The sequence below is a fragment of the Peromyscus maniculatus genome, chromosome 15, assembly GCF_049852395.1.
Source record: "Peromyscus maniculatus bairdii isolate BWxNUB_F1_BW_parent chromosome 15, HU_Pman_BW_mat_3.1, whole genome shotgun sequence".
NCBI lineage: Eukaryota > Metazoa > Chordata > Mammalia > Rodentia > Cricetidae > Peromyscus > Peromyscus maniculatus.
In genome coordinates this window covers 55209527-55237090 of record NC_134866.1, presented here as the reverse complement: position 1 = coordinate 55237090, position 27564 = coordinate 55209527, and the positions used below count along the sequence as shown (strand labels likewise).

General features: G+C 40.3%; 1 protein-coding gene across 1 annotated transcript in view; it reads right to left on the bottom strand.

Annotated features, from left to right (window-relative positions):
• Positions 1 to 25790, bottom strand: part of Pcsk1 (proprotein convertase subtilisin/kexin type 1) — a 46577-nt gene extending 20787 nt beyond the window's left edge. The window contains exons 1-9 of the mRNA XM_006986549.4: positions 25407 to 25790; positions 22186 to 22290; positions 18939 to 19049; positions 15475 to 15621; positions 14198 to 14274; positions 7906 to 7994; positions 4628 to 4800; positions 3070 to 3282; positions 436 to 536 (exon numbers count right to left, since the gene is read on the bottom strand). Coding sequence (XP_006986611.1) covers positions 436 to 536; positions 3070 to 3282; positions 4628 to 4800; positions 7906 to 7994; positions 14198 to 14274; positions 15475 to 15621; positions 18939 to 19049; positions 22186 to 22290; positions 25407 to 25586 — 1196 coding nt within the window. The 5' untranslated portion in view covers positions 25587 to 25790. The remainder of the gene's footprint in view (positions 1 to 435; positions 537 to 3069; positions 3283 to 4627; positions 4801 to 7905; positions 7995 to 14197; positions 14275 to 15474; positions 15622 to 18938; positions 19050 to 22185; positions 22291 to 25406) is intronic.
• Positions 25791 to 27564: the final 1774 nt, after the last annotated feature.

The window sequence follows — 27564 nt, the reverse complement described above, 5'->3', positions numbered from 1 at the left end:
TTTAATATCATGTCTTATTTAGCTATAGTAGCTCCAGAATGAAGATTTTAAAATCTGAAGAAAACATACTTGTTCTTAGCATCTCTCCTAGGAAACAATTTGGACAGAATTCTGCCTGACAGGACAGGCTTGGTACCCTGGAGGAGGACTAGGGGAAAACAAGAATTTAGAAATCCAAGGAACATTGACTGAGATGTGAGTCAATGTTTCTAATATATTATAGATTTTTAAGCATTAAGAAATAATTTGTAATAGGATTATTCTTAAACCTACACCGAGGTGTCAACAATGATAATTTCAAAGTGCCAGGATTTATCTGGATTTTGTTGTTGTTGCTATTTTTGCAGTTGTCCAAAAATTTCTCCTATAATCATATATCCAGAAAACAGTATGAGAAGCAGTCTTAGTAAATCTGGCCAGATTTGGGGGCCTTACTTTGCTTCCAAGGCCAGAGCGAAGATGCCAGCAGCCAGAGGTGCAGAGGCTGAGGTGCCTGTGTGGGTCTCTGTGCAGTCATTATGCAGGTCGGCGCTTGTCTGGAAAGAAGGAGAGAAAGGTAGAGACATGAGGAGCATGAGAGGAGCAACCAGACCAAGGTCTACATCTGCTGTGACCAGGAAGCTCGAGATTCGATTCTCCACTTCCTCCTCTCAAGCACCAGCAAGCGGATGTTTGCCATCTGCTGATATTTTAGTTCACCCTCCTCTATATGCAACTTGTCTATAATTCTGGCAGCAAGTTGCCTTTTCTGGGGATGAAGTACTCCCACTATGAATATTTTCTCTTCTGAGATTCCCAAACGAAATGTGTCTGTAAAAAAGGAACTGTTTCTAAACCACTGTGAATCATGCCAGCCCATTAATCATCAGGTCCATTGTGCATGGTTGGGCATATTTAGAAATTCTAACTCAAACAACATTCCCTCTGGCCTTCAGATTGACATCTGTCTGCCTCTGGAACGCAGGGATATAATGACATCTTGATCAGACTTCTTTGAACAGAACTTACTTGGAATAGATTTTGTATTAACTGTAAACTTGATTGGAGAGCTATGAGTCATGTCTTCTGTCCTTAGATGGGAATGGTTAGATTTAAAGATTAACCCACACTTAGTTATGTTTTCAGATTATAAAATCTGCTGTGTACTAGATGTGACCCATGTTTCCATTATGTGGTCTTCACATTAGCAGAATGGAATTTATATTTTTGGACTCATTCTGAGACATAAGTGAGAGCCTGCTTTGTGAAAGTATTTGGGAAAAATATTATTGTATGTAAGTAATTGTGCAGGCTAACTTTAGGATAACAAAGAGGGTACTGAGATAAAGCACAAATACCACAATCACTGGCAGTCAGTCTGCTGGCTGAACAAGCAGTGGAGCCAAGGGATTACTAAGCAGACACCCACCCAGGCTTCAGTGTCTTAGTTTTAGCTAGAGACTTCAGTGTGTGGGAGGGAGGTGTAAAAAAATAATTGGTTCTATTATCACCTCCTTTGGCTTCCCACTTAGTGTCCTTGGATTTCTCAAGTTATAGTGGCTCTGCTTCTCAGAGAGCTGAGGAAGTCAAGATGCCCTTTATACCTGTTGACGCAAATAAGCCCCCAGAGATGACTATGTGCAGGAAAATGGTTACGTAAGAAAAAGCATTATTGCAACTGTCTCAAATAGAATCTACCATCTGTCTCTCCCAGGACTGGTTTACCTAAGGATGAGTCTCTACAAAGGAGGAAATCTCTTCCCTGTTTCAGTGCACAGGGTACCAAATGAGGAGAGTCTATGGAGTAGCAATTCAAAAATGCTTAACAGGCAATTTCAACATTTCAACTTTTAACAGAAGCCAACTCTGGTAGCTGCAGGAATAGCAACAGCCAGAGGCTCTGACACCCATGGACAGATGTCTGATATGTCCTTTTCTAAAGCTATAAAGTATGCCTACCATAAAGAACCTTTGAATAGAATGTCACAGTCTATTATTCAAGTAACTGAACATATGGCATGAGAGAGAGGCCAGCACCTTTCAGTGAAGACTACACAGCTCTGTTGCCTAAAGCAGGTATAGAAAGAGAGCAATAAAACACTGATTCTGTGCAAAGCAGACATTAATGCTGGCTATCTTTTCAGAGTTGTTAGTGGAAAATGTGCATATATTCCAGGACCCTCATTCCCAGAAGACCGAATAAATATGGAGCCCTCCCCTTGTCTCCCCTAAAAGAAAAGACAGACAGACGTATAATACTCTATCATAATCTACTGGGGTTACTGGCAACCAGTCCCCAGAACCTGGTAATTATTAACTGGGTCACAGCCTGCTGTTTTATTGAGGTTAGGATCTACATGCCTTATCTATCTGGATTCTATGTCCAGAGTTAAATTTGAGGCTTTAAAAGTTTAAATTTAAAGTGCCCATCTCTGTTCTCAATGCCTCCAAACAGTTCTTCATCATTATGCCCTTGAAGGGAAATCCAATAATTGTTCATGACTCATGGAAGAAAAGCACAGGCTTGCGTGGGCTGGAGGAGATCGAAGCATATAACTCCCCGAGCTGCTTCTCTGAAGGCTGAGGAGTTCACCCCAGGCGAAATTGAGACTGTTATTTTTCATATAGGTCATCTGTTTTTAAGTACTATCACTGGTGTACAGTCTATATTTTTATCATTTGCTAACGGTCAAGTCAGACTGCGTCCCTGTTATTAGAGGATCAGCAAGCACAGGGTGATGAAGCCATATGACCCTGAAATCTCCCTCTAGCCTGTTTCCAAGGAGGCATCAGGCAAGCAGAAAAGGCATCTGGAGAGCCTGCTATATGTAATGACAGGTTTCATGGCTTCTCTGAGCTGAGTTAAAAAATGAAAGGGAAGATCATCTTGGCAGAAGTGCCATTATCCCTGGAGAGAAACTTCCCAATATATGCCAATCTTTCGAGTGAGTAAGCACGAGTCTCCCCAACTGAGACATCAAGCTGAAGCAAATCAATTCCACCAAAGGTCAGGGGAAAGGATTGTTCTGAAAGCTTGCCTGCTCCTCTAGCTCAGCCGAGAGACAGAAACAAAAGCAACCTGCAACCTACTATTCGCTGGTCTGTGTAATCCCCGCTGCTGTAGGAGGTGGCCAGTGTGGAGGAACACTTCTCTGCATACCAGGGTGACAGGCCTTGCTGCGAAGCACTGCTGATGGAGATGGTGTAAATGCTGTCCGTGTAGCCATCACAGTCACAGTTATCTCCCTGACGACCCCCATTCCCGGAAGCCCAAACAAAGATGGAGCCTTTCCCTTGTCTCCCCTGAAAGCAAAGACGGAATATGTGACAGTTCATCATCATCTATTGCAGTTACTGGGAAGCCCACCAAAACTACCGGAAAATACATGCACAGTATTCTCAGAGACAATTCTTTGAAATCTGTCTTTAACTTCAGGGCCTCAAGTGTCAATGTCAGATTGTATATTACAGACCAGGACAAGAGTGTCCCTGCAGTCTCCAGTTTTCAGGGCCCTCTTTGCAGTGGGGTCCAGCAAGGCTTTTTCTTTCTTCTTTATTAGTATATTCATAATCTGGCCTTTAGCACATGAATAATTCTTTTCACTCTTCTCTTGACTGTGCCACTGTACTTGAATCTTTGAACTTCCTCTATTTCTGTTTGAATCGTCTGGCTGACTGATAGAATGACAAAATCAGGCATTATTCAGATCTGCCTTGCAGCTGCCTTAAAAAAGACTCTGGGTTGAATGAAACTTGTCAAGGCCACTTTTTCTGTGATTTTTCAATTGGTGCTCTCCAAAGCTTCTGCTTTTGTCTCGTCCTGCATAGTTCAAGGTCTTAGAATCTGCCCAATAATGCATTCAGTTTAAGTGAAAAAGCAACACATGGCGGGTGAGAGGATTCCAGGTGCATGTGAAGTGTGGAAGGCAAAGTGTTGCTACATTCAGGAATGCATTCTCACAGTGACGGGAAGAAGTCTAGCTTGTAGATTACCTACTACAAAACTCTGAAGAAAAATGAGAAAGATGTCCAAAAGCAGTGTGTGTGCATGTGCATGTATGTGTGGATTTAAGTGTGTGGGTGCATATGTGTGTGTGTGTGTGTGTGTTCAAATACATGTGTGTGTGCAGGTATACATGCATGTGTGTGGAGGCCAGAGGTCAGCCTGACTGTCATTCTTGAGACGCTATATACCTAGTTTTTTTGAAAAAAAAAAAAATCCATCTTGTTTAAGGCAAGGTCTCGCATCAAAGGTCGGCCAGGCAGTTATCTTTAGGGATCTTTGCCCGTTTCTGCTGCCTTGGCCCTGGAAATGCAAACATGACCATCATTTGTGCCTTACATACCAGATGCTGGCACTCAAACTTAAGTTTCCATGTTGTACAACCATCACTTTTTCAACTGAGCTATTGCCCTAGCTCCAAGAAATATTTTAAATGTAAATATTCTGAAAGTAGTGACTCTCTATGCCATATTGGACCCAAATATGGAAATGCTCTTAATCTTGAACACCTAGAGTGATTTAGTCATTTAAGTGCATCTGAAGTTGTGAAAGTTTTTTCCACAGAGTTCACTGTATCTTTCCCTCGTGCCTAAGTGTTTTCCTCTCCTAATAGTCTCACGTGAGTCCATGCATTAACCATCTCACCTGTTTGACACCATATTCAAATGCCTTTTGGGCTAGTCTTCCAGGCCCCTCCACAGTTTTCCCATCATCATTAGGGCCCCAGCTTGCACTGTAAATATCCACATGGCCAGGGTTGAATCCAATTGAACTGGCCTCAATTGCATCAGTTACAATGCCGTCTAGCATTCTTATGCCTGAGCAAAACAAAGAAACAATACAATGAGAATGTAACAGGAATGTCAGCGTGTCCATACAGAAAAATAAAACACTCTTAATAATCACATTCTTAAATGACTTTCTGAAACAAAATAAAACAAACAAATAAAAAAAAAAAAAGCAAAACAAGAAAAAGCAAAGCAGACACTGGATGTTTGCAACACCTGTGAGGCCGTTCCTAACAGCACCAAAACCACAATCTGTCCTCTGTGAAGGGGTTTGAGAGTTAATATTATGTACTATAAAGTAGCTGTGATTTGCTGCTCTATGCTGTTCCCCCAATACTGAGATCAAAAGGAAGTGGCATGCTTGCACAAGAGGAAACGAAACGCCATGGCTACTGTTATTCAAAGTGTCTCCTTTCCTTCCAGCATCCGAACAAAGCAACAGATGACAGAGAGCTTTCAGAAGGAAAAATAAACCAAACATCCCTTCCTCAACACACATGCTCCTGACTGTACCATGTGACTGTGGCCCAATTTGTCCTTAGAGGAGCCCTGCTCGGAAACTGCAGCCACAAAAGATTCATCTACAGTAAGAACTAACACAAGGAAGCAACTGTTGTTTGTAAGCACAGAACAAAAGTAGCCTAGAGGTCACTCTTTTATATGCTTGCTGAGAAATATTTTTTAAGGAACATGCTTTCTTTTCTTCTAAATAATCTCAAGGATGAAGTCATTGCCACAGATTTCCCTTCTGAGGCAGATCATTTTTCATCAGGAGAGAGATCTTTGTGCTTTCCAACACCCTGTCACCCATTATCAGATTCAAGAGCCAGAAAGAAAAAAGCAATTTGAACAGGATAGACCGATACCTGGCTACTCCTGGCTTTGGGCTAATGATCCAATGCACTGCACAGCCTTATATTTTCACACTATTTTTTACTATGGAACAGAGGGAGAAGAATACATAATTCACATGATCAGTGAAAGTCATGTAGTTTTTAGAGAACTGCTTTTCTAAGAATGGTCAATAGCATCTGCAATCCCAGCAGGAGGATGGTGGAGGCAGGGGGATCCATAAAACAAGATCATCCTTGGCTACACAGTGAGTTCAAGGCCAGCCTAGGCTACTGACCCTGTCTGAAAATAAAAAAAAACAACAACGTGCTTTAAATGCATTTGGGAGAAAAACATTTTTTCATAGCTCTAATTTTTCATAGCCATATTGATACTGAGGAAGCTATTCCACCTCTCCAAGCCTCACTTTCATCAACTCTAAAATGTAGACGATGATAACAGCACACTTGAATTATACACAGTCATTGTTCCAATCACACTCATCTCTTTACAGCTACCATTTCAGATGGGTGCTGTAGTTCTTGTATTTTATATGTCCACAGACTGAAGCCTAAAAGACACAGTGGCTTTAACACCACACAGCTTGAAAGCAGTAAGCCTGGATCCAAACTCCAAAAGCATGGCGTCAATGTCTACATTGTCTACTGCAGGGGACACGTTCTGTAATATGCTGTATGATATTTGATTGATGTACAATAGCTGTCTAGTACCTTAAACTGTTCTTCAAATTAGGACTGGACTACCAAAGGCAGGAGTGATGAAAAAGCACAGTAGGTTTAGGATCATAAGTTTTATATTTTTTGTTTGATGATGGCACTGGCTGCTACTGGCTACTGTAAGAATCTGATGGCAATTTTCCAAGATATGAAGGATCAGATAATTTCTTCACAAACTATGGCTGTTTGTGACAGATACTTAAAAAGTGAATTCTTTTTTAAGTTGATTACATGATCTGTACCTGCCTTCATTTTCTTTAAATTAAAACAGCATTTTGAAGATGGTAGTATTAAAAAAAAATCAGAGTGATGCTTGAAAATCTACATGAGGGTCCTACACTGGTGAGAGATCAGACATATCCATGTCATAATGTGTACTTATTTTGTTTCTGAAAAGAAATCCATAGCCAAATTCAAAGTGTAACCATGTAGAGTCTAATGTGACTTTATTGTAATGGCATGTTCTACAAATGACCACTTTGTGGTTATGTTTTGAAAACAAAATTAAGCTCAAAGTTTACTACATAACTGTGAAAGCCAGGAGTAGGGAGTGAGGAAGGAGACAATTTTTGTTTTCTCCATTGGAACATGGATTCTGCAAGTGGGCTGTCTTGCCTCCCCAGTGGCTTCAGTCAAATACAGTCACCCAGAGGAGGATGGTCATGGCAGGTGAGTGAAGTCTTTCTTATCTATAGCTTATACACTTGGAAGTGGCTTCTTTCACAGATGTGGAGCCAGAGCTCATGTCTAGGAGCTCTCTATGGCTGTGGACTTCTCTCTCTGCTCTTCTTTGACCCCCCTTTCCCCTTGCTGTTTTGAGCCTAGAGGTGACAACCTCTGCTTATTCCAATCAGCCTCCTGTTCGTCACTTCTAATTTATATGAATGGTCTCAATTACCTCTACTGTCTTCAATTACCCTACACTGAATAAGTCAACTAATGATTCTCCTTTTGTGGCATCAAAAAGTAGCATTGGCTACTTCATATAACAAGAACGTATTTTTTTTTAAAAAAAAAAAAGTCATTTAAAAACTATTCTTTGAGCCTGGTATGGTGGCACATGCCTTTAATCCTAGAACTTGGTAGGCAGAGGCAGGTGGATCTCTGTGAGTTTGAGGCCAGCCTGGTCTGTAGAGTAAGTTCCAGGACAGCCAGAAGAAACCCTGTCTTAAAAAACAACAACGAAAAAAACCAACAAAAAACAAACCTGTTTTTTACTTATAAGCAAAGAATTGAGAAGCAGGGAAAGTCTGCCTAAAATTACCCATCCCTTCTGCTCTCTTAGCAAGAATCCCATAGCTATCCCTCCTAAAACAAAACAGAGTAAATTAGATCTCACTCAAGTGCCATTCCACACAGCCATTATTTTTTCCTACAAGGATGTACAGGCTATATTCCAGGAATTCAGAGCCGCTAATTTCCTGCAGGTCACACTCAAGTCCTACAACAAATTCTGTTAAGAACTCATTTTCCCCTTGTGTTGGAGAAGGTCCCCTCCCCCCATTTTATAACAGGGAATACAAGCCTCCAATTAACATGCTAAACTACAGGAAAAGGGCAGCCTTACCTCCAACTTTGGAATTGTATGCCACTCCAACCCCACACTTGTGATTATTTGCTTGCATGGCAATTTCTCCTGCACATCTAGTTCCATGTCTAAAGAATAAAGGAGTAAAACTTATAAAAACAGAAATAAAGATAACAACTGTGTTTTTCACATGAATTCATGGTATTAGATGTACTAACTTTTTTTTTTCAGCTTTCCTCTTCCCTATTGAAGTTAAATAGAATTTGTCAAGATGAATAATATAGGTAGTGGGGGCAAAACATGTGACTTCAAATTCTGGTTCCTGCCACTAACCAATAGTGTGGGCTTGGGCCAGTAACATCCTCAAAAGATTGCCATGAAAACTACATGAGTTGTTTGTGAAGAACACTTAGAGCATATATTAAGAACCCAGCCAGTATAGCTGCTGACACTATTGTGAGTGAACCAACACCCGGGGACAGTGTCACCAACACACCTTCTGTTCCTTACATACTGGCAGTGAAATGGCTCCTTACTTTCTATTCTAGGAATAGCTTTGCATTTAGTATTCATGATGAAATAGTTGCTCACTTTCTATTTTAGGAATGGGCTTCCATTAAGAAGTCTTCAATCAATCCTAGTAAAGCATGATAGACTAGGGTCCCCCTTGTTAGCCCCTCTCTGTGCCTCTGACCATGCATCATACTATGATACCCAATGATTTTGTTATCAAGAGGAGCATGCAATTTTATGGGGACACTACTAACTGAGAAATGAGACATTCTTGTAACCTGGTTGAGACATGAACAAGATTGGTTTTTCAATCAGCCAAAAAGAGTAATTGGTGATTCAGAATATTTGGTGGAATATACCAAACCCTAGAGCATACTGACTTCTACCACTGAGGTATCAATTCTGAAATTCTGGAGAAAATAATAGTGCTTTCATCTGCAGCCAGACTCAGGAAGGCCCATGACTGACGAGAATGCCAAGGTTAATCCATTTCCGGGGTTTATTCTACTGCAGAAACAGCTGGCTATCGTACAAAGCTGCTAATAATTTACAGGAGGCACTGATGGAGATGCTGACATAGAGAGAAGGGTTACCTTTTAATAGCAACCCTAACCAGCTACTTCTAAAAAGTACTGCACTAGCTGTAGAAATTCATCCTAGCACAGGATATAAAGTTCCTGAAGTTTCAGAGCCAACAAAGACAGTTCTGCTTATTATTTTCTCTGAAGTTCCAAAGATGATTCCCTGGTTTCTTTTGACTAAATGATATTCCTGCTTCCTCATGCTAATAGTGGACAGGAATTCTAGGTCAGAGAAATGTCAGTTTCTTTATAATGGGGCTTACCTGTTATTACAAATGTCTGCTTTAGGATTTTTTGTTGTTGTTTGTTTGCTTGTTTGTTTTTCTTTTGTTTTGTTTATAAGCTAGTATGATCCCATTTTATTAAGTAGGCTCTCCATGATTCCTTGAGATTCTCTCAATAATAGTTACCTTCCCCAGCCAGCTTTCAAGCACAGAAGCTGATTTGGGGGAAGAAAATACTGTCCTTCCTTGTAAACCTTCAGCATGAAGTAGTAGGTAAGTCAGATGCGTCTTGCTGCCATTCAGAACCCTACAGAGAATGAAGCTAAATGGAGAAGCAGCACTAACTGTGGCTGGTGTTGTGGGAACACATTATGCAACTGCAGTGTCTTGCAACTTCTGAAGCTAGATCATCCACTAGTGATTTTTAAATTCCCATTTTATCTTTGAGTTAGCATTATCTCACAGGCAGCTGAAGCTGTCCTGAAACTTTCTATAGAATGTGTACAAATCAGAACACATAAAACATACCTACAATAGCCTATGTTGGATCCCTTGCATAGTGACTCAACAAGATGAAATCTATGCCTGTCACTGAAGGTTTTACTTGATGTCATAAGATGTCAAGTTGAGGGGATTCTCTCCCCCATTATATGGTGACTCCATTTAAATTTCTCTCCTATAGTATGTACTTAAGGAAGCTTCTACAGTATAGGTTTCCATAACATCCCTTTGGAAAACCATATGGAAAGCCATTCTGACTGGGGTAAGATGAAATATTAAAGTAGTTTAACTGGTATTTTCCTGATGGCTAAAGATATTGAACATTTTTTGAGTGTTACTCAGTCATTTGTGTTGGTTGCTTTCCACAGCATGATGGCAAGGCCCTGTAATGGATGAAGACACCACTTACTTACGTCATCAAACACAGAGAAATCAAGCTGATGCACAGCTAGAAAATTCACCCCTCTACTGTCTAGTATTCATAGTGTTGACAGGTACTCTGCACATTACTGGAGGAGAAAAGTACTCATCAATATCATCCAGTTACAAACCCTGTGACCTACAACAGCAATCTGCCTATACTATGTACTGGTGCAATATTGGCACCCATCCACTGCAAGAAGCTTCTCAATGTGGGTTGAGTAATGCACTTAATATGAGTATAGCAATATGTCATTAGGAGTCATTTTATTGTCATGCTGCTTTAGTACTGGGTTTTCTCCTAGGCCCATAACCTATCTAGTCTTAGGCTCTCAGCCACTTTAGCAATGTCAGTTATGGGTTCCATCTCATAGAATAAGGCCTTAAATCTAATCAAAATGTGGTTGGTTACCCAAACAAACAACTTCTACTAACTTAGAACAATGGTAGTAACTGGCATTTTAAAAAATTGATTACAAATTTTTCAAAAGGTAATGACTATTATTTTGCTTATAACATCCTTGTGACACTAATATTTGACTGGAAACATAATCGGTAATTGGTGTTGAAATACTGAATACACATCCATGCCAGCTTAACAGTAAGAGTTACCTGAAATTTTATGATTTATTGTTTGGTGACTCCTCTTTTGATTGGCAGAGGGCATTCATATGTGGCTCTATGTGGTTCCTTATGTAGTAATTATGAAGATCAGTGATAGGGATAGTTCAGAGGGATAATGCTCATGGAATTGGGAACCAACAGGTCTCCAATTGCTGTACAAGGCTACTTACTTTCTAAACTTAAGAAATATTATGTCTGGCAATGTGCTAGAAAGTAACTTTTTTTCTTATTGTAGCTTCTGATTAATGATAGGGATACTATCTTTCTGGGTGATAGTCAAGAGTGCTCTGAGAAATATTCTCATGTTATTTTCAAATTCTGAGTTGGCTGAAAAAATAAAAATATGTTTCTCCTTCTGCTCCTATCAAATGATGCCATTCTAATGCAGTCTATTTCAGTTGCTATGTGAGAAACTTTGACCACTATCATTGTCCTTATCATTAAAATCATTTCAGTAAACAATTATTTACATCTTTATATAGTAATGTCCATGCCATAAGTATGCATATATACATATTTTCATAGTCTCCATAATAATAGTTATTCAAAATATTCATTTTCCAAAGATATTGAGATCTAAATGCAAAAAAAAAAAAAACCCTCACTTTGTTGACTCAACTGTAAGTGGAAGAGCTAAGAATTCATCTAAACCTGTCTTTAAGCCTGCTGTTAACTGCTGTACTGATGGCATGTTAACTCCACACCATGTGGAAGGCCCATGGTGGGCAATGCTTTGAAAATCCACGGTTTTCAGGATAAGCATAAACAACACTATATGGGACTTTGAAACTCACTATAGGGTAACATATCTACCTCTTGGGGCAAAAAGAAGGTTTACTAATTTTGGATGTGGAATATTCCCCCAAAGGCCCATGTGTCAAGGGCTTGGTCTCTGTCTTGGCCCTATTGGTAGGTATTGGAACAAATAAGAGGTAAACTCTATGTAATTAGGGACATATCCTAAAACATTGATTGAGAGATGTTGGTCTCTTCCTCTCTGCTTGCTTCCTGCTGCTGTGAGGTAAGAAGCTTATTCCACCACAGTGATATACTATCTCACCACAGGTCCAAAGAGCAGCAGAGACAACTGACTGTGGATGGAATCCTCTAAAACTGTAAGTCAAGATAAACCTTTTCTCTTTTCAAGTTGATTTAATTTTATTTATTACAGTAACACATATATGACTCATATAAGGTCTGGGTTCTTCTCATGACCAGAGAAATGGCAGAGTATCATCACTAAACTTATCACCCATATTGTATCATACAGCCAGACCCCAAGCTCTATATAGGATGGAGGTATACTGCCTTCTCTCACTAAGTCTCCCCAGACTCACCGTTTGGACACAGGCAGATTGCTCTTAGTCTAAACCAGGGTGCAGTGAAAGTTATTTTTACACTATTCTAATAAGGTAATGCCTGTTCTCAAGTATTTATTGCTCATTTTCTCAGGAACTTTCAGAAATATAGACAGCAGGTTCTTTATCACACATTTAAGGTGATAAGAAGAAAAAAAGCAGAGGCATTGAGAAGCAAATGATTTCCCTAAGATTACTACAATTCCTTGCTAGTAAATGCAAAGCTACAACTTCCAGCTAGGCTAACACCACATGGCAGTGTTCCAAAAAGAACTTGTATTCCTGTTGTTTCTGACTTCCTGACTGAGAAATATGTCTAAAAGCTTGTCCATGAGCGCTGTTGTCATTCTTAAGTTATTCCCACTTTCCTTCCGGGAGACATCACTAGCTTTCCACTGTATTGTTACTGGAATGTTCTAGACTTGTGGTTAGCTCCTTTACTCAAACCCCTTCTCTTCAAGAAATAAACAGACACTTGGAAGTTGAGATTAAGTCTATATGGCACAGTCTCTCTTTTTGGTGTGTGCTGTCCTTCTGGAGGTGGGACTGTCAGGGGTAGTCCTGGCTCAGTAGCCTAAAAACAGACTTTGTGTACATTTATAGGATTCTCATTCAATCTTGAGTGGTCTGGAGGAGGCCTTTCCCTCAGATAGTAAGTGCTGATGGAGTTGGTAGTGCATGTCTGGGATCTCTACCTGAAGAGGAGGTATGGGAGTGGAAGTCAGGTGCAAAGACATGTGGATGGTACTCAGCTCAGAGGTGAGGAGAGTTTCTAGTGTGGGTCAAGTGCCCCTTCTTGGAGACTGAGTGGTCCTTAGGGAGTGGGGATAGGTGTGGTTTGCCGCCCAAATCTGGTGTCTGCCTAGAGAAGGGACCAGGTACCTAAGTATAAGCAATGAGGCTGAGTAGAGCTGGTTGGAATGAGTGGATGTGGGAGGGAGTTGAGTTTCCTAGACAATAATGGGGCAAACAAGAGCTCTCACTGGAAGTAAGGTTGAGGTGGAAAGGGATACCATGTGAGTTGGTGTTCCTTACATGAAGGAAGTGTACCAGAAGGGTCACAAGAAGGCGGACAGGACATGTGTTCCTTAGGCAGGTCAAAGAAAAAAATAACTTTAAATTAAAATTACTACCCAAGGCAGACAGGCCCCAGAGGAAAGAGAACCATTTCATATTTCATATAGAATGCTTCACACACCAAGAGCTGTCAAGACAATGCCTATCCTCACAGCAACAAGCCCCAATTTTGACTCCAATTTTATCTTTTAGTGAAAGTCTTTTCTATGTGGAGAAAATGTAAAGTTGGAATATCTCGTTGAAGCCTATAAAAATATCAGTATGAAAAAAGGTGAATGCTCACATGGACATAGATAATTTGAAACTATAGGTCTCTAGAGTAAAGTTTCTCTAGAGTTAGAGAGGACTGACAGTTTTTGGCTTCTGAATCATTCTTTGGCATCTAGCTTTAGAAGGACTGACTAGTTCTTGGCTTCCCTTGTACTGTGAGACTCCAAAGAGAAGCTCTTAGCCTAAGAGTCAAGGCTCTGCCCTTTTTTTACCCTTGAAGGTTCCTAAACTGCTTCAACATCTTAGTTACTGAGCCAGACATAGGAAGCAGATCTCAGCCGAGCTCCTTTTATCTGCTGTCTGACCATGACCTTCTGGTAGAACTAGTTTAGAAAGCATGGTTGTTACCACCATGGAAAGTTGTTGGGTGTTGGTACTTATCTGTATATATTTCTTTATGCTTCTTTTTCATGATTAATATCAAGCATGAAGGGGAAAGGGAAGCATACAGTTTACATTGATTACATTCCTAACATTCTTCCTAAATCTGCAAATATTCAGTTACACTTGAGGGACTAATTTCATAATATAAGAATGGCAATTTTATAATATAACAAATTTAACTAAATATGCTTCTATTAACTAAAAAGAATATGAAAACAGGTTTTTGTTTCTACTTTAAAAAACAATGAAATATGTTATGGAGAGTGTGTAGTAACATTTACTAAGACTTGAAAATGGACCAAATTTATAACATAAGTCTCTCAAAGAAGATAAAAGCATTGTGCATAACTTTATTCTTCCAAAACGCAGATATACTCACTTGTTTTCATTTGTGGGATCATATCGGGGGAATGGATCATGATCATTATCATTAAAATCATAGCTAGCCTCTGGATCCTAAAGAGACAATGAAAATAGCAACATAGTGTCATAAAAAGGCAGCACTTCTGGAACCTTTTCCATCCTGGCAGACAGCTCCAAAGAGTGAATTTTAGAGCTTCTAGACTGAGCATGTATTATACCCACAAGCCAGCAGCAGTGATGAGCGAGGCACCCAACACTCAGTGACTGTACCAAACTCATATTCCACAGATGCTTAGAAAGCTGTAAAAGGCCAGCATTCCATGGGTTAAGCTGTTTCATTTTTCAGAAACAGAGAGTGAGGCCAAGAGATGTTGAGTGACTTATTAAGGCCACAAGCTAATTACTGATGTGGCAACATGCATCCTTTCATAACCAAGATGCAAAGAGATGGCTGTGGGGTGGATTGATTTCTATGGTGCTTTCCCTCAGCCTTCCTAGGCACAGTAAGAAGTAATGAAACTTAATTACTGAAAATTGACTTGAAACTCAAGCAAGCTTAACTTGCATGCTTTCTTTTCCAGTCTTACTGCTGCATTTAGACATCTCCAACTTGAATACTCTATTTCTCTATCTTTTAAAAATTCTTGATTTCTACTCAGGGCTATTTTTTAAATCTCTTCCCTACAGTCCCTGTCCTAGCTTTGAATTATGGCTGGGGAGTTTTAGATGAGTGGAAAGTAAAAGAAAATGATAAAGGATAATTTGATAGATGAAATATTCAGCATCTTGTTCTAAAGGCAATAGATCCATAATTGGAGTCCATGGTCTAATAGGAACTTCATTGACAATTATTTGTCTTTCCACTTCTAGTAAACTCTTCCCTTCTTAGCTTTGCATTTTTACTGTGGTACTCACCTTGATTTTGCATAGTGGGAATTGCATTCATGTAAGAAGGAATACTGACCCAGAAGGCATTTGAGAAAATCACCAATAAAATTATATCAGGCAGGTAGCTTGATCCTAAAGCTTTACTGCTCTACATGCAGAGTGGCGTGTGGTCTGAAGGATTTTAACAATTCCATTAGTGTGAGTACCCCTCACCCCACTTCCAAACACAGGTTGTTAGAAGTCATCTTTGACTTCACTGGACTCTTCTTATGCCTCCTGGTTCAGGCTGGTGTCAGGGCCCGAGACTGACACCCAGACAACCCACCTCTCTTCAAGGAAAGAAAAGCCCTGCATGTCTGCAGAGACGGCTGCCCAAGTGACAAACACAGGACAGCTCAGACTCACGTAATTGGCAGATATGTCTGTGTGGTTCCACTCCAAGCCATCATCCAGCACAGTAATAACAACTCCTTTGCCTGTAATGCCCTTTTGCCAAACTGGTATCACATGAAGATCCAACTTGGGCAGAGCTGCAGTCATCCTGGTATCTTGCTAGTGAAGAAAAAACAAAGAAACATTGGTGAAATTATGATTTTCTTGCTTAATCAGGAACTTAAGGCCATTTTTTCTTTTTCCTTGGGTAACAAAGAGAAGGCAATTGGGTAAAATGAAAACACAAAGTTGCGAGTACAAGCCAAATAATCCATTTATGTTACTCTTCTAGTTTTCCTAATGAAAAAAATCACAAGAGCTGAATTATCTTTGGCGCTTAACTACACATATTCTTTTCCCAGTTATATTAACAAGCTCAAGTTTTCCTCATGCTGAGGCTTTATTTGGTTGGTATGTGTTTTTATCTTGCCAAAGTTCTGAGCCTTCCTTGCCACACTGAGTTCTCATCATGTATGGTTATGGTAGAAATATTCTCCTAAGAGAAAAATAAGCACCTGGAAATCCTAAGGAGACTGTAGCCTCACTAGAAATTGCTATTTAATAGCCCTTTTCTGTTTATATGTAATTTAAGGAATACTTTATTTCCTTTTTGGGTAATTTTCCTGATATTTACAGTGTGTATGACTGTATAGGAGAGCTGGGAAACAAGGTAACACAGGTATAAACACGTTTCTGAGCATATGAAAACTGTAGTAAAAGAGTAGCAGGTACCTGGTGAGAGGGTCAGCAAGCAATATGTAAGTAACCACAATGAAAAGTCATGAATGAGTATCCCCTTGTTGACTCTCCCTATTAAAATGTAGTAAGGGGGAAGGTTCACCAGGTGATTGTGAGGCTGAATCACAAGAATTGGAAATACATAACCTTTTCAATGGCCAACAGTAGAGAAGAAGGCCTCTAAGTGAGTTGCAAGAGTAGTTATAGTGTATAGTCATTAAGAATATGGCCTCTCAAGATTTCCAGTGGATGGACTGGTACACCAACCCAGCCACATAACCTTTGACCTACAATTTTCCTTGCCTACAAGATATACTTGGATACAGGTGGCCCAGAAATTGTGGGAATGCCAACCAATGACTGTTCCAGCCTGAGATCCATGCTGTGAGAGTGAGCCCACCCCTGACACTCCCTGGAGTGCCAGGACCTAGAGCCTGGACAGCCCAGAGACCTAGAATAGAACCAAAGATGACTGGCAAAAAAAAAAAAAAAAAAAAAAAAAAAAAAAAAAAAGGTCAATGTAATGTAATGATTCCTAATGATACTCTGCTGTACTCATAGACTGGTGCCTAGCTCAGTTGTCATCAGAGAGACTTCATTCAGCAATGGGTGGAAACAGGTGCAAAAACCCACAGCCAAACATTAGGCAGAGCTCAGGGAATCTTGCAAGAGGTGAGATAGAAAGGATTGTAGGAGCCACAAAAAAAAAATCCACAGAATCAACTAACCTGGGCTCATAGGAACTCACAGAGACTGAATAGACAACCAGGGACTGACCGAGGCCTTCTGCATATAAGTTAAACTTGTGTAGCTTGGTCTTCTTGTGGGGCTCCTAACAATGGGAGCAGGGGCTATATCAGACTCTTTTGCTGGCGTTTGGGACCCTGTTCCTCATACTGGGTTGCCTTGTGCAGCCTTAATATGAGGGGAGGTGCTTAGTCTTACTGCAACTTGATATGCCATGTTTTGTTAAAATCCATGGGAGGCCTGCTCTTTTCTGAATAAAAACAGATGAGGATTGGATGGGGGACTGGTTACAGAGAAGAGGAGGGGGATGGGAGTGGGAGGAGAAGAGGGAAGAGAAATTGTGGTAGGGATGTAATATATGAGAGAATTTTTTAAAAAAAGGAATATGGTCTGTGGGACCATAAATGTAAATTTATTTACATCTAAATTCATGGCCCTGCTTCTTCATCAGTGAAATGGTTATAATTAGTAATTCTATCTTAAGCTAGTTCTGAGATAAAATGAGTTACTAATATCAAACACTTACAATAGAACTTAGATTTCCTTAAAATAGTCAATATACAACAGGTGTTGGTGGACATGTCTTCTACTGGAATCAGAAGTATTGCTTAATTTTAAAGAATGGCATGAAGAACTAATGGCCTTCCCTATGTAATATAGGAACAAAAACCTCAGTCTAAGATTGGGAAAATTATCTTTTATGCTATTTCCAGCAACAAATTTCCTCTATTAGCAGCCTGTCTCTCTATTATAGAGGCTTGACATCACAACAAAGAGAACACCTTCAAGCCAAGCAGCAGCATGTCCATACACCAATAAAGGCTTGGTAAGCATCTTACAGAAACAATAATTTATAAGGCTAGTTATTTGTAAATAAACTTTTCTAGCATTCCTTCCTTTTGCCTCACTCAGCGATTCTTGTCTGAAGTACGTTTAAGAACTGTCAGTTTGGACTGCATATTGTGTTGTCTATGGTCTATGCGTGACTTAGAGGATTCTAGAGAGTAAATTCCACCACAGTGATCTTATCATTCTTTCCTGCCAGGACATGATTCTTCTGCATTTACACCATTTACACTTAAGAAGTGTCTACAAAGACAAGAAGCATCAACAGATGGATTTCTTTTAGACACTTAGCAAAACAAAAGGTTCATGTCAGGAAAGTTCTATCAATCCTGCATTCTAAAGGCATTGTCTTCTCCCAAATTCTTTATTAAATTCTTGGTTATCATCTTGACTACATTTGAAATCAATCAAACCCCAAATGGCTGGGCACACCTGTGACTGGCTTTTTCTTAATTAAGTCATTTGAAGTGGGAAGACCCACTTCTAATCCAGATCTTTGGAGGTGGGAAGATTCACCTTTAATCCAGATCACACCTGCTGCTTTCACCCTATATAAAGGATGTGGAAGAATGGAAGAAGGAAGCTGGCTTTCTCTTTGCCTGCTTGCTCTTGCTAGCAAGTCCATTTCTTCCCTGGCATTAAAGATTCCAGCACATACAGAAGACCAGATGAGACATCTAACATTGTGGACTGAACAGTTACTAGATTCTTGGACCTTCTGTTGCTAGACAGCCATTTTTGGACAATCTGGACCACAGTCCATAAGTATTATAATACTCTGCTATACTCATAGACTGGTGCCTAGCTCAGTTGTAGGAGCCACAAAAAAATCCACAGAATCAACTAACCTGGGCTCATAGGAACTCACAGAGACTGAATAGACTCTAATATATCTAATAAATTCTAATAAATCCCTTTCTATATATCTATATATAGACATATATATAGAGAGAGACATATAGATAGATGATAGATAGATTTATTCTGTAAGTTTTTTCCTTTAGAAACCTCAACTGATACACATAAAACATATACAGACAGATCTACCATGTAGATGATGTAGCAGTTTAAGAACCTAGATCCTACACAGTCCTTTCAGTACTTACCAAGTACCACTGCTGATTCCACATTGGATCATTGAAGAGGTTCAATGCTGAGTCTTTTTTAACTGAACGTTTGCTTCTCTCTTTTTGATACTGTTGTTCAGCCCATATCACCTACAAATATTTTTATAGTAAGAAATCAAAATCAAGCTTCCACCCGGGTATAATCATCTTCGCTTTACCTCCAAGACCCTCCCACCAAAACTTACATAGCTCAGTGATGTTTTTGCCTGACCACAGCTCAAACTCACAGGCCCAGAGAGAAGAAAAGATTGCTCACTGAGGAGGCATGGGTTCCTGCATTACAGTAAGGAGTATTCTTAGGGGGAGGAGAAGCAGTAAGTAAAGGACTGAGTCCTTCAGATTATTTACACTGTGTTTACAGTGGGACAGAAGTGCAGGCTGCTGCCATCAGAAATCAGGCCACAATATACATTTCCACACTGAAGTTCCAGGGCCCTGAGACTGAAAATTTGCCCATTTTCACAGAAAAAGTCAACATCCATGGGTCCTCAGGGACTCTTGTTATAACACTCTTGCTGCTTCATCTCTAAAGGTAAAGATTGCCAAGTGTTTGCAAGAGTGGTGCTATGTGTGCAAATCTGAAACTTTGGCTCCTTTGTGTTTCTAGCTCCTGCCTAGGAGTATGTAATATGAGAAATATATTCAAGACCTGAGGTGATCAATGAGCATTACTGGCCAGGCACACCTGTCATTAATTCAGCCTCATGCATTATGCAAACAGATCTGACAGTATAAAAATTATCTGGCTCACATCTCTAGCATAATCTTATTATACTTGAGGCCCTGAGAGAATGCAGGGCTGTCTTGTAGGTATTATCATTATGAGATTATACTATATACTTGTTTTGATGGGAAACATGACTATTTTCTGTTCCAAACACAGCTTTTTTGTTGTGTATGTAGTAACATTTCACTGTGAGGAAGGATATGTTTAAAATGGGAATTTCCATGGGTGAAATCCAAAAATAAAAACTGAAAAATAATTTCCAGCTGAAGGCTAAAGACATCCACTAGGAATGCCTTGAATTTTCAATTAGAAAGTATATTGCAAGCCTATTAGAAACACTGGGAGGAACTGGAGAGCCAGCAATTAGTCACTATAATTTATTTTAAAGTGCTTGTATTTTCAAATTCAATCATTTTGGCTTAAAATACCCCACTACTTAGAATGCACTGCCTGTCATCAAGCTTGGTCTTTCGAAGCTGGGTGCTAGGAGATACATGGAAATCTCTGTGGGAGGGGACCACTTAAAATTGAGAATTTCATCAGTCTGTAAAAATAGGCATCATGATACATTTCATGGGGTTTATTTGAAAGAATATTTCCCCAATTAAAGAAGAGCAGCCAAGTGAAAACCAAGAGTAATTTTTAAGACTAGCGTATGAGAAGAACCACTTTGCCATCTGATCAGATAAACAACCAGTTGTAGCAAACCATGCTATAATTAATGTCATAAACTAGAATTGCATTTTAATCTCTAGAAGAACAGACTAAATGGAATAGAGAATATTGGCAGTGCCTTCTTACTATGTGTATAATAGGTATCATGCACTTCACTGTAAATAACCTTCGGATCTTCGAAGATACTAAATACCATCTTGTCCACTGCAATCTCCTATGACTTCAGGGTATTTCCTAAGCTAAAATTATCCTGAGGTTAATTTTTCATAGGATTAATTCCTTTTTAATGAACTTTCATTAATGAGTAATTATTAACCTTTTGTTATCAGAATTGGGATTTCCTTAAAAATTATTGCGATAGTTGAAGAGGAGAATTAAACCATCTGTTCATTTGCATCAGCTACACTAAGTAAGAATAGCTGTCCAGTTTCTTCCATGAAGATGGGAAGGGATTTCAATTTGACTTCCTCATACATTAATGTTGGAGAAAGAGAAGGAATTCTTTCTCCTGCCTTGTCCAAGGACTAAGCCTCGTCAGGTTACCGGAAGCTGGTCTGTTTTTCAGAACCCACATACAAGAAGCCATCTACTTTGGTGGGGGGTATAAGAAAAGATCTCAGTAGGCAAGAAAACTTTTTAAGCAAGGTTGCTGGCATCCAATTTGGTCTAACAAATCTAGACATATATTGACACAAAGAATGAGCTGTAGGATTGTGGCTCTTGGTCCTGATAAAATAGCATTAATGTGGGACGTTCTACGGCTTTTGAGCCCTGCAGCCCAAGACCCAACAATTGTTTCTCCTTATAATTTGTTTTATTTTAAAGAAATCAGTTAAGGAGCAAACCAAACCACAATGTAATTCATAGGATTCCTATATTCCTTCTTTCAACTGGTATGTTACTATCACCTTTCTGTCACTTAGCTTCTCCTCCTTCCCCAAGTTGAGACAATACTCTCTGTTTCTCACAATAACTCTCAGTGTGTCCTAAGAAACATTAGTCATGTATACAGACATCAGGCCAACCAGCATGCATTTCCCTAGGAACACCAGGGTCAGAAGAGAAGACAACGTTAATGTATTCATTCAGCCTTTTATTAGCATAACTTCTGACCTTGAAAAATAGATCCACAAACCAATAGGTATAATTAAATATGCATTCAAATTGTCCTCACACTGTTTATCTATATTGGTCCTAGATATTCCTTGCTATTGCCAAATGATCATGACTTGGTATACAAACAAGGTTGGAAAGAGCTGAGACAGTTTGGGACAAAGAACATAACATGCTTATCTCATAAAGAATGGATTAGAAGCTTTCTTATAAACACTAATACATTTTAACAGTGCAACTGGTAAAACACTTTTCAGTTATACTGAAGTTTTATTAAAAGCCAGGTCTACACATTTCTTTGGCACCATTGGGTTTGTATTAATATTATCTTTACACTTTCTGAGTTCAAGAATTTCAAGAAGGAACATTTCATATTTGTCACATACCATATAAAAGGCTGTTGACTGACTACAGTGTCAATTATTTCATTAAAATTTCCCCTTGATTTTCAACACTCAAAACTCAACTCTAGCTGTATAAATATATATCACATATAACTAAGCTACATGTAAAATTAATGTTTGTTAGCTTAATCCAATCCAAACATATTATGAGCAATTATAATTCTACAGAAAGAAATAATAATCAATATAGAGAAGCAATCATGATAATAAGACAAAAGAATCAAATGTAAAATGCTTTTGCTCCTGTTGGGAGTTCTCTGGGAAGCAGTTAGTCAGACTGTGAGTTTTAGGACAAATGCACACTTACACGATCATCATCAGATAACCTCTTAGTGATATGAAGAGCACTTCTTCGAGACCTTCGAGGATGGTTTTTGTGTTTGAATAAGTAGTGATTTTCAAGTGATCCAATCTATTAAAAAAATCAAAATAACAAGCCACTTTCTTCAGAATGTATATACAGACTAGTTCAAAAATCAACTAACACAGTTACTTGGCTTTTAGTAATAAAAATATATTTTATTAAACCCACTGAAGTTAACTTTTTCTTCACGAGGAAGGCACAGAAGTTTTGAGATGACCCTCAGTACTCAAGAATAGGGATGCTTCTGTTTCACATGCAATAAGATGCTTCTTATTTTAGAGGAGTAACTTGGTATTTTTTGATGAAACAAAATGTATATGTAAACATTTCTCAAAACATGTCCATTTAAACAAATATAAACTATCAGAAAACAATATTTGTGTAACACAAGAAAATTCCTTAGGATTTATTAGTGATTACTGCCACATTCAGGTAAAATAAAATATTGTAGGTATAAAGAATCAGTTGTGATAAATGTTACCAGCCATCATTGGTGGTTCAGTTTTTCATTAGTTCAGTGCTTCCATGAAGTGTACTGCATTTAAGACATGTGCCCCACCTCAGGATATTTGTACTTCTTTGGTAGCTCTCAATACCCTCTGGATCATTTAGAACTATGCTTATCACTCTTTGAGCTAATGTCCTTTTACATTAACCAATACAAAATGTGAATTGACTAAATCCTTTAGATGCCTCATTTTTTTTTTTTTTTTTTTTTTTTTTTTTTTTTTTTGGTTTTTCGAGACAGGGTTTCTCTGTGTAGCTTTGTGCCTTTCCTGGAACTCACTTGGTAGCCCAGGCTGGCCTCGAACTCACAGAGATCTGCCTGCCTCTGCCTCCCAAGTGCTGGGATTACAGGTGTGCGCCACCAACGCCCGGCTAGATGCCTGATTTTTTTTAAAAATTAAGAGACAAACAATTGTGTTGTTTCAAAAGAAGTATGTTCTTTATGTTGGTGGTTCTTATTACCCAGAGAATTGCTTTTAGTGGAAATGCTGAAGCTTAGCTGCAAAACAGAGCCAAAGGCAGTGAATCTACTGTGAGCTGTAGATGGAACTGGGAAGAGATATCAAAAGCCATAAGAAAACTATTGTCAATTGCTTTGCTCCTTGTCTCTACTCTATTCCTAGCTTTTTCATGAGGCTGTAATGTTAGGATATTTGTCTTAAATTAGTATGGTTTTAGAAATGCTAAACAAAATGGGATGTAAGCAGAACCAGGAAAACAAATTATTATTTTCTGAAATTTTGTTACTGAATACAGCATTTTAACTTAAAATGAGTTGAAGGAAGCTAGTTTATTTTGAAAAATTATTTTCATACACAGTGGTCTGGGTTTGGATTTGTGTCTGGGGCTAATGTGTGAGGGAGGAAAAAAGAGTTATGTGTTTTCTTTCTCAATCAAAAACACCAAGCAGCCGACTAAATACTACCTCCATGTCCCCAGGACAAACAAATTTCCACTGTGCTTATAGTACCCAACAGAATAATCCTTCTGATACTCTCTTTTGGTCCCCAAATGCTCAAGAATTGCGCACAATAAACAAACTTATTCTGAAGCTATTGTGTCTCTGTGTCTGCAAGCTGTTTTCCATGCTGGAGTGCTTCTCCAGCCTCACATGTTCTCCAAGCAGTCTCTGACTCTTATTTCCAACCCTGCATAGTAGATATTTTCAGTAGCTTTCTTACCTGCCTCCCAAATACCCTTTTACTCTTTCTCCCTTCTATCAAAAAACAAAAACAAAAAAACAAAAAACAAAACAACAAAACACAAAAAAACAAAAAGCAAAAAAACGCTGCCTTAAACCACCAACTGCAACTTCTCTTACACAAATTACATTCAGGTGCCATTATTTATTTCCAATCCACTGTCCTCTAGATCTGAATTCCACTGAGAGAATGTCTTCCTCCTTTTTTGTCCCCACTCCCTAAGGGACTGTTCAAAAAGGCACAGGGAATTTACTGAGTTTCATGCTGGGCCTTTCAAAGACCATTTGCCTCACAAAGTTAGAGAGAGAAGGAAGCCTCTGGCTAGAGAAGGCGTATTTCCTAGTGGATTTGATGCATGGAATCGACACCGCCCACGCCGATTACTCATCTGTGACTTCAGAGTCTCAATCACCACCTCCGGAATAGAAAACGCGCCAAAATGTTTTACAACTCCCTCCTCCCCCGCTTAACTGTGGACTATTTCCCCGGCAAGGGTCGAGGGTTTGACTCTACTTCAAGGAAAAAGAAAGCTCAGATTAGAAATTACATCCTCTGGATTCTCCTTTGGGATCCCTTTGCCAAACAGGCTCGTACTTAATGCTTCTGCGCGCCCCTCCCTGCTTGTCTGTTAATTCAGCAAGCGTTTGGACAGACATCAGTTTATCTCATAATCTGACACCCCCTAGGAAATGATTTTTCACTTGGCCGAGGAACAAGACAGAAAGAGATCTTTCCTCCAGTCTTTCTGCAGCTAGACCCTGCCGAGACATTGGCGATGCAAAGTTAGGAATCTCGGACTTCACAAGTTATTGATAAAACCTTAAACTCCCCCATAAGGGATGCTCGGATGTCTTCCTTTACCTCGTCCCCTTTCAGCTTCCCCCACCACTCTGCACCACCGACACCAACCCCAAACCGGGAGTCACTAGTCCCAGCAGTTGGCGCTCTCTGCGAGCTCTGGGCGCGCCCCTACACGCGGGCATCTCCTAGCCTGCCTGGCCCCTGGCTTCAGGACTGGGAGCTGGTGCTGCCATATTGAAAAGAAGGAAAGCGCCGGCTCTGGACGCAGGCCGCCTGAGTCCGTGGGGGGGACCGAGCGCACTGGGTCTCCCGCGGAAGGCGAGAGCCTGTGTACACCTCAAGTTACCCGAATAAACGTTTGGGGTTTTATTTTCCAAACCTCGTGGGTGAGAATTTTAAGTCTAGAGCGGACAACCGAGAGATCAGGGTCTGCTAAGCCGCCACAGCTTCCTCTTGCTTGGCGGCGCCCAGCCCAAACAATAAATAATGCAAGCGTTTTCCCTCTGAAAGCGCGCAGGGGGTGCGGGGGCAAGCTCCTAGCTGTTTGTGACACTGAGCAGGGGAGTGCAATCTGCGGATCCCACTCAGGAGACTGCTCCAGCCCCACCAGTGTCCTCAAGCTCCACAAAGTTTCTCGAAAGTGGAAACTCTTACCTGACCCAAGAGGTCATAGCCCAGCTCCTCGGCGATGGCAGAGGCAGCCTCCGGCCCTCCGGGGATCTCCGCTGCCCATTCATTGACAAATTGCCTCTTGGCTTTTACACTGTTAAGAGCACACCAAGCGCAAAAGAGGGCGAAAGCAGTACACTGCAAAGACCATCCTCTTTGCTCCATGGCTCACACCCTTGCTCTCACACAAGCAAGAAAAGAGAAAAGAAGCCAGACAGGAGAAACACCAGCTAGACCCGACCTTTCCACCCTACCGCTCTGAACCACACCAGGCTCGGGGTTGCTCTGCTAGAGCTAGGAGGCGCGCTGGGAGAGGCTGGGCGGCGGCGAGCGAGCGCTCACCGAAGCGCTTCAATCTGCCGGCTGAGTGGAGCCCCAGCCTTCCCAGCCAGAATAGAAATGAGTGTTTACACGTCAAATCTACGAAAGCCATCTCTTGACGTCAGATCTACCTGGACTGAGAACTGGATGGTATTCCCGGCGGGGTGGAGAAACGACTAAAATAAGCAGGGAAGGATTAAGAAAAGGAAAGGACTGTTTAGTGGGATCCATCAATTCTGCTGTCTTCCCATAAATACTGTAGCTCCGAGAAACATCTCCGTTCTTCAAAGAGAAGCGCTCCATTTGAATACAACTACCAAGATCGCAAGGCAGGAAGCGCACCCTCCCCCATCTATTTTCTGTGTGACTTTATTGTCTCCTATGTGCCTGGGGGTGGGGAGTGAAGATAGGATTCTAATGGCCCTTGAGTACCAGCATTTGCTTTCAAACAAACCGACAAAAAACAGCACTCGAGTTTAGATCTTTCAAATCTGACAGAGGCTGGAGCAGAGGAGGGAAGCTACCTGCTGCGTTCCTTCTATCCCAAATCATCTAAGAAAATGAGCGCTTCTGTAAGACGGTGTTGAAACGTTTTCAAAGTATGTTTTAAATCGCTCGTAATTCCTTCTCTCTCGTTTCTGGCCCCGCTAAAGAGAGCAATATCTAGAATTCTACCCGAGAACATTTGAAGCCCAGTGCCACCATCATTGCAGTATTTACGTTGGGGTGTGTGTGTGTAATTTATTAGCAACATGAGTTTTCAAAATAGAAAAAAATGTATTGAATTTTTAATAAGAAGGTTCAGGGCTCCAAAGATTTTTGTATTGACTCAGGAAAGGGAGGAGTAAGTTTCATAACCCCCAGAACTTTTCTATTTTTCCCTCACTTAGAAATCTCACTTTGGGCTCTGACCTGAACCTGTTTCACTACGTTCATATTAAATACACTGTGTATCTTTGTGAAAGACAGCTTTTCCTTAGAGAGAGAATAAGAGAACGTGTGGATTCGGAGGGATTGAACTGGCGAGAGCAAGCCCAGCCTTTAAGATTCAGCACCGAGGTCTGGACAGCGACAGCCACAACGCTGTAGAAGTGCTCCGCCTTCTGAGCAGAACCGGTCTGTGCTTTGCTGCCCCTGGCCAGCTCTCTGCAGCGTCCTCTTTGACTTGCATCTTCCCCATCTTTGAACAACAAAACAGGAAGCTGGCCTAAGTGGGAGTGTGATGAGGTTCCTGACAGCTACTGTGTACGTCTTGTTTGTGGGAATTCTTTGGACTCTGCCCAAATTAAAATTTCAAGGAAAAGGAAATGAGAGAGTGTATTTCTTCTGAAAAACATTCTTCAACATCCTAAGGTGTGTATGTTGTGTGTGTGTGTGTGTATGTGTGTGTGCGTGTTGTGTGTATGTTATGTGTGTTGTGTGTGTGTGCATGGTGTGTGTCTTGTGTGTGTTATGTGTTTATGTGCTGTGTGTGTATGTGTGTGTTATGTGTTTGGGTGTGTGTTTTGTGTGTGTAATGTGTGTTGTGTGTGTGTTATGTGTGTATGTGTGTGTATGTATGGTTGTGTGTGTGTGTTGTGTGTGTGCAGCATGAAGAAAGAAAAGGGAGGATACTAGGAAAATACTTTAGAACAAGCAGAGAAAGGAAGCAAGAGATGCTCTCTCCACTATAAGCAAAGGAGGCAAGACTTGATGGCTTTGGTGGTGCTAAGGTGTATGTGGGGCATATGTGCATTGCGCATTTATGCATTTCTGTGTGTATGCTCAGAGGCTGGAACTCAGTGCTGGGTGTCTTGCTCTATCCCTTTCTACATTATTTCCC